The sequence below is a fragment of the Notolepis coatsorum genome (assembly GCF_963971535.1).
Source record: "Notolepis coatsorum genome assembly, chromosome: 2".
Taxonomy (NCBI): domain Eukaryota; kingdom Metazoa; phylum Chordata; class Actinopteri; order Aulopiformes; family Paralepididae; genus Notolepis; species Notolepis coatsorum.
Window position 1 is genome coordinate 71,123,191 of NC_140166.1, and position 13,229 is coordinate 71,136,419.

General features: G+C 42.6%; 1 protein-coding gene across 1 annotated transcript in view; it reads left to right on the forward strand.

Moving 5' to 3' along the window:
* The window catches only part of sbf2 (SET binding factor 2), a 344,856-nt gene that overhangs the window by 125,433 nt on the left and 206,194 nt on the right, over positions 1 to 13,229 (forward strand). The window contains exons 4-6 of the mRNA XM_084308216.1: positions 4,191 to 4,331; positions 5,181 to 5,291; positions 7,103 to 7,208. Coding sequence (XP_084164342.1) covers positions 4,191 to 4,331; positions 5,181 to 5,291; positions 7,103 to 7,208 — 358 coding nt within the window. The remainder of the gene's footprint in view (positions 1 to 4,190; positions 4,332 to 5,180; positions 5,292 to 7,102; positions 7,209 to 13,229) is intronic.

Below are 13,229 nucleotides of genomic sequence, written 5' to 3' on the forward strand. Positions count from 1 at the left end.
GGCGAACGGCGCAATTGACGTGAATCTCAGAAGCGTATATCGAGGACTCAAACGTGGCCTAATCTGTTTTAGGACGCCCAGCGTGCCCCGTGGCAGGACGCACAGACACACTGTACAACATGAACAGAAACAGGCCTATACAATAATCAGAATCAGTCAGTTTTGGAATATTTTATTTTGATTTTCCATTATTCAAAACATACACAAATGACAATACTGAGACAATTACAGGACCATTAATAACAACAACAATAACTAACAACTATATGTGGGTGAATCAGTCAGTTTTATGTAATAATGAGGCATTTGGGTTATTTGGCACATTAGAAATGCATTTTGAGATTATTGAACTCTGTCAAATATTGGTCTTATTGCCTTAGTTAGGATGCCTGGCCTTAGAATACTATGAACTGTACAAGGACAATATAACTATTCAACAAGGATATAGGCTATTATTAATTGAACCCTTCAGACTAAAAGAAAATCGATTTTTGGACTGTCCGTGTGGCCTGTTTGCAGTTGTAAAGGCAACACATGGCGATCACTTTGAGTGTGAATGTGGTGTATCACCAGAAAGCCTTCAGCTACTGTACGGATGCTGCACACACAACACTCCTGCTCACCAACCTCAGTCACATAATTATGTTTGAAAACAGTGTTCATGTAAAAACAATAAAACAGACTTACAAATGGCCTTTTCTCCTGAACCATATACAGTAGAGATGTGAAACTGAACCACATACAGTAGAGATGTGAAACTGAACCACATACAGTAGAGATGTGAAACTGAACCATATACAGTAGAGATGTGAAACTGAACCATATACAGTAGAGATGTGAAACTGAACCATATACAGTAGAGATGTGAAACTGAACCACATACAGTAGATATGTGAAACTGAACCATATACAGTAGAGATGTAGAACTGAACCACATACAGTAGAGATGTGAAACTGAACCATATACAGTATAGAGATGTGAAACTGAACCATATACAGTAGAGATGTGAAACTGAACCATATACAGTAGAGATGTGAAACTGAACCACATACAGTAGAGATGTGAAACTGAACCATATACAGTAGAGATGTGAAACTGAACCATATACAGTAGAGATGTGAAACTGAACCATATACAGTAGAGATGTGAAACTGAACCATATACAGTAGAGATGTAGAACTGAACCACATACAGTAGAGATGTAGAACTGAACCACATACAGTAGAGATGTAGAACTGAACCATATACAGTATAGAGATGTGAAACTGAACCATATACAGTAGAGATGTGAAACTGAACCACATACAGTAGATGTGAAACTGAACCATATACAGTAGAGATGTGAAACTGAACCACATACAGTAGAGATGTGAAACTGAACCATATACAGTAGAGATGTGAAACTGAACCATATACAGTAGAGATGTGAAACTGAACCATATACAGTAGAGATGTGAAACTGAACCATATACAGTAGAGATGTGAAACTGAACCACATACAGTAGAGATGTGAAACTGAACCATATACAGTAGAGATGTAGAACTGAACCACATACAGTAGAGATGTGAAACATGTTACATTTGCTACACAAATCTAAAAAATATCTCCCCTAAGGATTTTTTTCCCCTGCTCCAATTTGAACCAACCATGCAGCGTATCATTAGGGAACATACTTTATTATTAGTTATTATTTGTCCAACCAGCTGAATCGGTTGAAAAACATGGGTGCCGTGAACGAATTGTAATTACAATTGCATTAAGGTATGACTGACATGAATGACAATTGCAACGACACCAAAAGTTGAGATACAGTACAGAGATAAAGCCATTTCAATTTCCACATGAATCGCCCATGGAGTCCCATTCATTTTAAGGGTGAATTCTTTTCACTTAATAACCCTGCCATAAATGCCTCGATTTAGGCTTTTTTCTGTTCCAACGCCAATTTCGGCCAAACTGGCAGCATTTTTTAGGGGACATGGTTATGCAACAAAATACATGCATGACCACATGGACATCAAAAGTAGCTCACATGGCTTTGTTTCCAATACGGAAATTGTTCAGAAATGTGTCAGTCACAACAACATCAAAAGTGTTTGTTGGATCAGTTGCAAAATGGCAGAGATACAGCCATTTACATGAATCGAATGAATGAATCGCCCATACTGTCATATTATGGCAATTTATTATTTCTTCCAGTTTAATTGATTTGGCTTGCACCCCTTGTGTATACGCTGCTTGCAAGCAATTTAATCGCAATCTTTGACTGTAGAATGATGTATTTGTAAACAAAAGGATCACTGCACATTGTGCAGTTATTTGCGTCGTTGATTCTGTGTCACGTTAACGTCGCTTGCGATTAGTTTCTGGCCCTCGTTAGTACTGCACTTGACTCTCGGAGGAGAAGAATGCTCAGGCCTTTCACTGGCTTCATATAATACTATAAACCATTGCTCATAAAGAAAGCGGCCTTTTTCTCAGTAAAAAAGTGTTTTACGAGCCCCCTGGTAGTTTAAGAATCTTCGGTCTTTCAACTATTCAAATATGATGAGCATCTGCTGTGAGGGTGGATGGATGGAACAAGATTTATAATCCCAGCGTTAACAAAGCTTGATCTCCTCTCCGGGGGAAACAGAGGATATGGAGCGTTTGAGGGATGACTTTGTGTTATTTACTTACGGGATGGATTTGGCCGTGATCTTGTAGCGGTAAGAGGGTCACCCCGGGCCCGTTTGCGTCTTGCGTCAGTCAGAATGAATGAAGGGTCACGGCGAGTGTCACGGACGCCGGTAACGTTGCCTGATGTGAGGATGAGTAAGTAGCCTGCGTTTTTACTCGCTCCTTTTAAGAGAAAAACTAAATATCTGCCGCAGCTTCGTCCTTCAGCCAAGGTGCATGAACTGGAGAAAACTAGAGACGGAGCTAAATTCAAGCAACTCTTTGGAGGCCGGTGGACATAGGCATAGGGTTAGGTGGGGGGGGGGGGGGGGGGGGGGGGGGGGTTGGGGACATGTCCCACTCAATATATATATATTTTTTTATACTTTATTGTGTCAAAGAAAGTCATTTTACATTTAAGTATAGTATGTGTACCCACATACACATACATAACTGCACATATCCATACTTACATACGTACATACACACACAAATGTACATACGCATATTTAAAATCTTGACACTTTTTTTTTTTTTTTTATATATTTTTATACCCATCACCCATACAAAAAACAAGAGACAAAAACACAAACAAAGGGGTGAGCACCAGTATAGATCCTGGACTGGTATACATCTAATATCCATCCCTACTCGTCCCCACATACATATACAAGAAAAATAACAACAACGATAATAGCAAATAAATAAAAAAATGAATAGAAAAAAAAACCACTCAATATTGAGAAGAGGTCAATTTGTCTCCCTCAAAAAATAGTTAATATGAAAAATATATGTTATAAACTTTATATTAACCAACAATTTCCGAGCCTTACTGCATTATGTTTGTGTCAGCGGGTACCATAATATAAAAAAACTAAAGACATTTCCACCATAAATAAATTGGTGCAGAAAAGTGCACCAGAATGCAGGAAATTAAGTGTTTGACGCTCAGAATTTCCTGGGGGACGATGTTGAAACCAAACCTATGCCCTTTGCCGAAAGATAAATATATAATGTTCTTTATGTTTCTAAATGTTCTTTATTCATATAATTATAACCAACTCGTTTCGGCAACGCGCCTCTGTTGGGGTTACGTGACAAAAAAAGAACAAAGGAGCTTAAATACCCATATGAAAGGGGTGACAGTGGCTCAGGGGGTAGATCGGTCGTCTGGTAATCGTCTGGAAGGTTCCTGGTTCAATTCCCCGCTCCTCCCGGGCAGCGTGTCGAAGTGTCCTTGAGCAAGACCCTTAACCCCTAATTGCTCCCGATGAGCAGGTTGGCTCCTCACATGGTCGCCTCTGCCATCGGTGTGTGTGCATGTCTTGAGTGAATGAGAATGAAATGAAAATTGTAAAGCGCTTTGGATAAAAGATGCTATATTAAAAATGCACCATTTACCGCTCATGAAAGGGCCCATTGGGAGGCGCTGGAGGCTAAACTGAGAGCTCACTGGGGCTGTTGCTGTTCTGCATCTTCACTCCATGACTCTGCCTTGAACCCTTCTGCTTTAATCTTTTAACGCTTCAGGGATCAAAAAGCATCACGGCGGACCGAGACGACGAGGACGAGGAGGACGACGAGGAGGACGGTCTGATCCAGCCGGCTCAAGTCTTTGCACCCAAAAGCCTCATCCTGGTCTCCAGGCTGGATTATACCGAAATATTCCGGGTAAAGATGATGCCATCTGGATAAATCCCCCAGAAATCGTTTTTCCTCCACAGCTCAAGAAGTTCACAGAACATAATAATAACCTCTTGAGGATTTCTCTCTATATATCTTGTTCCCCTTATTAGTTGGATGCATAAACTGTACGTTTTCCATTTTGATGTGGAAAATTCAGTGTCTTGTGTGGAAAACATGGGACTTTAGATTCGATATGAACTAGTGCTGTCAGGCGATTAAAATGAATGGATTTGTAATTAATTAATCACATTTTAATCGCATAACCATTTTAGGCCTGCTATTTTATATTCTATAATCATATTTCAAATGGCATGTGTCCGGATGGCAGAATTCAGTACTGTATCTACAAAACCTTCTGTTTAATCATCTTCCATTTATTCATTTGCTTAGATTTTTCAGGTCTGGTCAATTTTAGCATGGTGTTATTCACAGTCAAAGATAAAAAAAAATATATATATAATAATTTAATTGATATTCTCATTTGGTTCATTACAATTTACTCAAGCCTAGTAACAGACACAGTATTTCTGACACTGGGAATACATTCCCTGAGATCCATAGATCCAACAACATGCAAATGGACCATTAAAAAAATAAAATAAAAATTGTAAACGTTTATTCTACGTTCTTATGGAATGAATGAGATAAAAAAAAAAAAAATCATAACTCGATAATTTGCTGTGTAATTAATTAATCCAATTAACGCGATAAACGGACAGCCCTAGACTTTAGATTAGATATGAATGATAAAAGCCTCTACACTGACTACGACATGACTAGCATGTTCTTCCCTGTCCACTGAATGTCCAACATAATACTTTTCTTTTCTTCCAGGGATGCTTAGGTCTGGTCTACACGGTGCACGTGGACAGCCTGAGTTTCCCTTTAGAGGGGCTGGTGGCCAACCTCTTCACATTCCTGGTTCCTGTGGCGGGAGGGTCCCAGGTAAAGGCTTCACCGAAGGGAAGCATTCCCAGAATTCCCCCGTCTAGCCGACTCCTCGTCTGCTGCCCCCGGCATCATACTCATTGGGGACACACAAGACAGATTGATTCTTATGACTAGAGGTGGTCCTATTGGTGAACTGGGTTATTACTGTTTCTCACTGGGGTTTTTAGTCACCTGTAAGGTCATGTTCTAGTGAGAGGACGGAGGGAACGCTCTTGTTGTTCCGTGCTGCCGTTTAGGAAAGGTGATTTATGTTCGCTTTCCAGTCGACCAGGAATTCCTTGCGTTTCCAACATAATCAATCAACAGTACTAAACACCCATTTAAAACTGCCCCAGCAACGAAATCCTCGTCGGGATTTTAAAAAGAATCCCACTTTGTTTGAACAGTGTCCTTAGTGTTCTCAGAAAGGGAAGACTGCTCTCAATTCCTATCTGTCTGACTTGAGTTCCACCACAACACTTCACTCTGAAACACAGCATTATTTAGAAACCCCAGGAGTGGAACAGTCCCAGCCTTCAGCAGAACGGCCCGTTCTCTTCACGAAGGTATGTCCGGAGTCACTGGGGCCGGATAGCGGCTCTCATCCCTCTGACCCCGAACCCAGCCGGAGGACTGTACCGTACTGTACCGTTCTCTTGCATCACCTTGGGGGACCCGGATGTAAACAAGACCAAAGTCTTTCTCTGGTCTGCATCCCCTTAACACTAGTGTGTATTGAGCCGTATACTGTATTGTACCCATTCTGCAATCTGTTAATACAATTTTCAATCAATCAGTCAATCCTACACGCCGTCTCCCAGCACCTAAACACAAGGAACGCCGCGAAATTCCACGTAGAGATCGAAGATGCCGTTCCTCTTGAGATTGGCGAAGCTGTACAAGTTGTATTGAGGCTAACGTGTACCGTACTCGAGGTATTCTTTTCTCCCTTCCGTGTCCGCCACACTCTTTCATAAGGCTAATTTAGTTCAGCAGCTGTGCTGTCTGGAGTATTCAACACCACATGTCTCCTTCCTTCAGGCCTCTGCTCAATTACACACTCACTCACACTCACTCACACACACACACACACACACACACACACACACACACACACACACACACACACACACACACACACACACACACACACACACACACACACACACACACTACCCTACAATGCACTTGCACATTCATCTGTATGAAGGAGTGTTGGTCTTAGTCAGGGGTGACCAAACCTTTCGACGTGGAGGGCTAAAGCGTAACATGGGTGGAGTGTGATGGGGTTAAGAAGGTTGCTGGAAAGTGATCATTTTACAAATGTTACCAGAAAAAACAAACAGTTTCTTACTTATAAGGTCGGAGTATTTGTTCCTTGTGATAATCACCTTATCTTTCACAATTTCACAATTACTCTTGAAATATTATTAAATGGCACCTAATATAAAACCGTATCATTCTCTAGAACCCTTTGGCCCAAATTTTATCACAAGGAACAAGAAGTAAGAAATTGTTTGTTTTTTCTTGTAACAAGCACTTTGAACTGCAACCTCTGTATGAAAAGTGCTATACAAATAAAGTTATTATTATTATTTGTTACGCACATTTTGGGCCAAAGGGTTCCAAAGAATGATACGGTTTTATATTAGGTGCCATAATAATGTCACAGGGGCCATATCATCTCGGGCAGCGCTGGTCTCGGCAGCGCTCTGTGTCGTACAGGCGCCGGCGGTAGACGTTTCCCCCCTGAACCTAGTGTGACGATAATAACATGCGTTTTACTCTTCTCTGACTTTTGCCCTTTTTTTCTTTGTTTTCTTCAGAAGCTGTTTTCCTTGGGGGCGGGCGATCGCCAACTCATCCAGACGCCACTGAACAGCAGCCTTCCCGTCACGTGCAAGAGCGTGGCCCTGCTCTTCCAGCAGCTGGGTGGGTTCAGGAGCCTGCTCCGTCAACACCACACACACACACACACACACACACGCACACGCTCGCACACGCTCGCACACACACACACACACACACCTTTTCAGCCACCAAGCCAGACGGGGGCCTGGACGTGACGTCACCTTTACGACTTTTATTACCTCAGGGCTGCCCTGTTATCACCTTGTTTTTCCTGGTTGAAATGGGTCATGCCGTTTGGAGTGGAGTGACTCCACTCGTGCCGCTGCGCTGGCATGTTCGTCACGTACTGTACACGTCTGCACACGTCCTCCATATTCTTCATGTTAACAGGGTTTCCCACAAGGTCCTTGAAGTGCTTAAAGTGCTTGATTTTTTTTACCCAAAAAAAGGTCATGGCCTGGAATTCCTTAAACAGACAATTTTTTTACTAGGTGCTTAAAAAGTCATTGAAATTCAAATCAACCGTTCGCATTGAAAGTTTTGTTCATCCATGATAAAATTGTTCTTAATCAAGAAATTGAATACTTTTAATTTAAAGTGTAACTAATTGTCGGAAATTGGTTTTAAGCCATACATATTGGATCAACATTTTTTATTTATTTCTTTTTAAACGGCATTTAAAAGAGAATTGTATCCTTTTAAATGCCCTTTTAAAATGAAAAAATGGTGCTTTGGAAAGTACTTGAATTTCATTTTGCAATGTCTGTGGGAACCCTGTGTTAAACCATGTTATATGGTTTGTCTTTTTCATCTTGAAGGGGCGATCTTGGCTACTGTGAGAACGTTTGTCTTAAGTCCCTTAAGTTTATTCGATTAAGCCGCTTATCTTTTGCATATTTCGCGATTAGACCAGATCCTTATCAAAACTGTGTTGGTAAGACGTCTGTAAGAGGCTCAGACGCACCAATCACATGGCTGTAGGGTTTTAATTCATTATTCCAAAAGGCTTTTGCACTTAAGCACCTCGGATTAATTCCGTATAAATCACGTCTTAATGCTCAATTATGTGGTTATTGCTTTGTTTTATCTGCGTTCCTATAATTTTGTCTGGAGCAGGACCAGCACATGATGCAGATTTGATGCAGGTGGGTGACTTCACAGTGGCATGCTTGCACCGTTCGTCAATAGGTCAGACGAAACACGTTCAAATCTATCTGCACGCGGCAACGGGGCCTTTGTGGGGAAATACAATCCATGGTAGAAAAGACTCACGGACATCCAAAGTATAGTCACGGGTGCTTGACTCAAATAGATATGTAAAGTTGTGGAAAATACAATCCATCTCACAGTGCCTCAGTATGATGAATTGAAAATGGGGGACCCTGACGAAAGTCTTTCTTTGGTCTGATCCCCTTAACAATTGTGTGTATTGAGCTGTACTTTATTGTACCCATTCTGCAAAGACATGTGGGGGGGGGGGGGCCTTCATCTACAAAATCCAGGAACAGAGCTCTTGTGAGCTCAGGCTAAAATTAAATATTGTTCACCTGAAATGTGACTTGGTTTTGTAATGGAAAAGCTGGGCCTCATTTGGCCTGATTAGAAGAATGTGCTTCAAAACAAAATGGATTATGTTTCTTTTGAGAACATTACCCCCCTCTCCCCTTGTGGAATTTCACTAATAGTTTGCATCCTCCTCTGTTTATTTGGACGGGGTGGTGGACGTGCGTCTGGGGGGGTACGTTACTGAGGCACATTGTGATCTGGGTCAAGTGGGAGTCAGATGTTTGTAGCCAATCTGAATAAACAACAACAAGAAGACACATGGCCTGTACTGTACCTTGACATTATACAGTATCCCCAACAGTGGTCTGTGTCCGTCTTTGCCAGCCTGTGTTTGTTAGTGTATCACACATGTTATCCAGGGCTAGTCCACTTGAAGCCAGAGAGAGTCCACAGGCTCGGGAAAAGTACTCTGTGTACCTTGCGACAGTGGTTCAGGAGGTAGAGCGGCCGTCTGGTAATCGGAAGGTTCCCGGTTCGATTCCAGCTCCTCCCCCCTCCCTGGCAGCTTGTCGATGTGAGCGAGACACTTAACCCCCTAACTGCCCCCGATGACCTTGCTTGGTCGCCTCCGCCGTCGGTGTGTGTTAAATTGTGAAGCGTTTCGGATAAAAGCGCTATATAAATGCTGTCAATTTTTTTTTTCTCGATTAAATTAAGGCCAGTTCTCCAGACTAGCTGTTGTCAAAGCTGCAGGAGAATATGGATTTTTTTTTTTTTTTTTTTTTGTAGTCCACGAGTCTGGAGAAAGGAATCTGATATCAAAATCTGTAACACGACTAGCGACCTCGAATCACATTCACTGCTGTTTACTTACACTACTGAATCAGTAACCCACTAGACTAGCTAGATCAGCTGCTCAGTATTATCTTCTCCTTACACTACTAGTGAATCAGTAACCCACTAGACTAGCTAGATGATCTGCTCAGTATTATCTTCTCCTTACACTACTACTGAATCAGTAACCCACTAGACTAGACTAGCTAGATGATCTGCTCAGTATTATCTTCTCCTTACACTACTACTGAATCAGTAACCCACTAGACTAGCTAGATGATCTGCTCAGTAGTATCTTCTCCTTACACTACTACTGAATCAGTAACCCACTAGACTAGCTAGATGATCTGCTCAGTATTATCTTCTCCTTACGCTACTACTGAATCAGTAACCCACTAGACTAGCTAGATGATCTGCTCAGTAGTATCTTCTCCTTACGCTACTACTGAATCAGTAACCCACTAGACTAGCTAGATGATCTGCTCAGTAGTATCTTCTCCTTACACTACTACTGAATCAGTAACCCACTAGACTAGCTAGATGATCTGCTCAGTAGTATCTTCTCCTTACACTACTACTGAATCAGTAACCCACTAGACTAGCTAGATGATCTGCTCAGTATTATCTTCTCCTTACGCTACTACTGAATCAGTAACCCACTAGACTAGCTAGATGATCTGCTCAGTAGTATCTTCTCCTTACGCTACTACTGAATCAGTAACCCACTAGACTAGCTAGATGATCTGCTCAGTAGTATCTTCTCCTTACGCTACTACTGAATCAGTAACCCACTAGACTAGCTAGATGATCTGCTCAGTAGTATCTTCTCCTTACGCTACTACTGAATCAGTAACCCACTAGACTAGCTAGATGATCTGCTCAGTATTATCTTCTCCTTACGCCACCTTCTCTAGATAATGCTATCAATGTTGCCCAGTAGGCTGTTGGCAGCCACCTCTATATAGATAACAGGGGTTCTAAAAGTTCTTATGACTGAGGGCCAAGTTAGGAACCCATCATTGGCTTGAGGGCCAAGTTAGGAACCCAACATTGGATTGAGGGCCAAATTAGGAACCCAACATTGGATTGAGGGCCAAATTAGGAACCCAACATTGGATTGAGGGCCAAATTAGGAACCCAACATTGGATTGAGGGCCACCCAAGAAAACGTGATGGCCCCCGGGTCCTCCAGGCCCCCGGGGGGAGACAGTGGCTCAGGAGGTAGAGCGGTCGTCTGGTAAGATTCCCGGTTTGATTCTGGCCTCCTGCCGGCAGCATGTCGATGTGTCCTTGAGCAAGACACTTAACCCCTAACTGCTCCTGGTGAGCAGGTTGGCACCTTGCATGGTTGCCTCCGTCGTGAATATGTGAATGAATGGGTGAATGTGAGGCATAAGTTGTAAAGCGCTTTGGATAAGCCATCCCGCTTACACAACAAATACATTTAACTAAGGTCAAACTAGTCATGTATAGGCCTAGTTGCCATGCAGCTCTGTTTACTGCAGAGAGGAGGGACTGGGAGACCCATGCTACTGACCAGACGATCTATATCAGTGATGGCTGTCGGAATGTAGAGCTATTTAACACTTATTTAAAAATGTATAAAAAAAGAATACCACTTTCAGCACCTCTAACTCATCGCAGGCCACCGGAAAGAATTCTGAGGTTCTGCCATTGGCCCGCGGGCCGCACTTTGAGAATGCCTGGATTAGACATACTGGCTGTACTACTGTAAGAGTGATCTCATCTGTGATCCATACGTACCAAGCAGTTCTGTGTGAGGAGTGCGTTGACAAAAGCTGTCGTGTCATCAATTATGAATCCAATGAAGACTAGAAAACAGTCCAATTGCTCAGATGAGATCATGCTGGTCCTGTTAGATGAGCTGTAAGTCGGTATAAACAAGCCTGTAAGTGTCGAGGCATCCTGGATCCTCGTGTTCCCCTGTCCAAGCTGTCAGAGTGTTGTGTAACTGATGGTTATTCACGAGGACTAATGCTTTGCCTCATCATATATACAGAGATCTGTGCTGTTATTTCTGCTCTTTCATCCATTGTTCAGCTTTGCCAACAATGTGCATGTTTGTCCGTGCAGTGGGCGGGGTCCTAAAGCTCGCGGCCGATTGGCCACTTGCCTAGCGGGAATTACAATGTGTTCCTGATTGTGTAACACGGACAAATCTATAGTGTGTTTTCTTCAAAGTCAAGTCCTCGTGGTACATGGAGTACTATACCGCGGTGCACAACAACACAACGCTTCGACTTTATGTGTAGTCTTAAGGCCTCTACATGCTACAGCAACTTCAAAGCAACTGCACCACAACATCGACAAAGCAACAGTGTTTTAGACACTCTGCCTTTATGCTTCTGCAACATCGACGCGCAAAGTTAGTTTAACTAAAGTTAGTTTAGGTTCGTGTTAACGTTAGATAATGTACAAAATAAACGTATTTCCGGTGCTTTTAGACGTCGCTCTTTTATTTTGAAATCCCCCGACCGGAAGTATTTGTGATGTATTCTGCTTGTGTAACTTTAGGTTAGTTTTAACGTTAGCTGGCAGCTACAGGCACTCGAGGTCGAGGAAGAGCTGCTGAATTTAATCGGCAGGAGGAGAGAGAGCTCGTCAAAGCTGGATATATCCCTGTGGCTGTGGTTGTAGGCACGAAAAGGCAGCTCGAAACTACCTGTTATATTAAATTAATATACAACTTGTCCGTGTCCAGTCCTTTCGAACGGCCCCACCGTCCGTTCATTGTAAACAATGATGCATGTAATTATATTAACGTTACCGTGTGTTGTTGTAGCTATGTTAATAAATTCTGAATGGCATTAACGTTAGTTGGGTATGATAGAGCATTGAATAGCATCAAGTTCAACGCTAGCTGGCTGGCTACAACAATGGAGGATGGTATTCTCTGCGGGACCAATATTATTATATGACAGCCCCGCCCCCATTCGCTAACCAACCAATCACTGCTACGCAATATCAACGCAACGGTTGTTTAGGTTAGATTTGGGTGAAAGGTACGCAACATCCTCACAACACAGTCTACAAGACCCTCTAAAACAACCGCGCTGAAATCGTGCTGATGTTGTGTTGAAGTTGCTTTGAAGTTGCTGTAGCATGTAGAGGCCTTTAGACGCGTGGCTACCGCGACCGCGTTGTTAATCATTCTCCATCTAACCTTGCTCTCCCCCGTCTGCCGGTTAACACCGCGCCGCACGTGCCTTTCCGCGAGTCTTAAGGTAGCGAAAGCAAGTACACCTAAAGTAGGAAGAAGAAGAAGCACATTTTGTCCACCTATTAGGTCATTTCTAGGGATGTCCGGTATTATCGGCATACTGATATTATCGGCCGATATTGGCATTCAAATGTAATATCGGAAATTATCGGTATCGGTTTTCAAAAAAAGAAAATATATATAAAAAAAAAAAAACATTTATTTAACCTTTATTTACCCAGGCAAGCAAGTAAGAACAAAATCTTATTTTATTTATTGTCATAAGTATGCATACTGCAGGCGGTCAGGTGGCGTAGCGGAGATTGCGCTCGTCACCAATGCAAGAGGCTGCGGTCTCGATTCCCGGAGTCAGCATTGCCTTGGCTCGGGCTGATCGCTATACTAACTCGTTTGGCTGAGTTAGGGGGAGGGAAGCCGTGGGTGGGAAACTGGCGTTGTGGACAGCGACGCCTACAGGTCAGGTCTCGGCGCTTGCTCAGCGGAGGCAGGACTTGAGGAAGGCAGCGTGACCTCCCACGCGT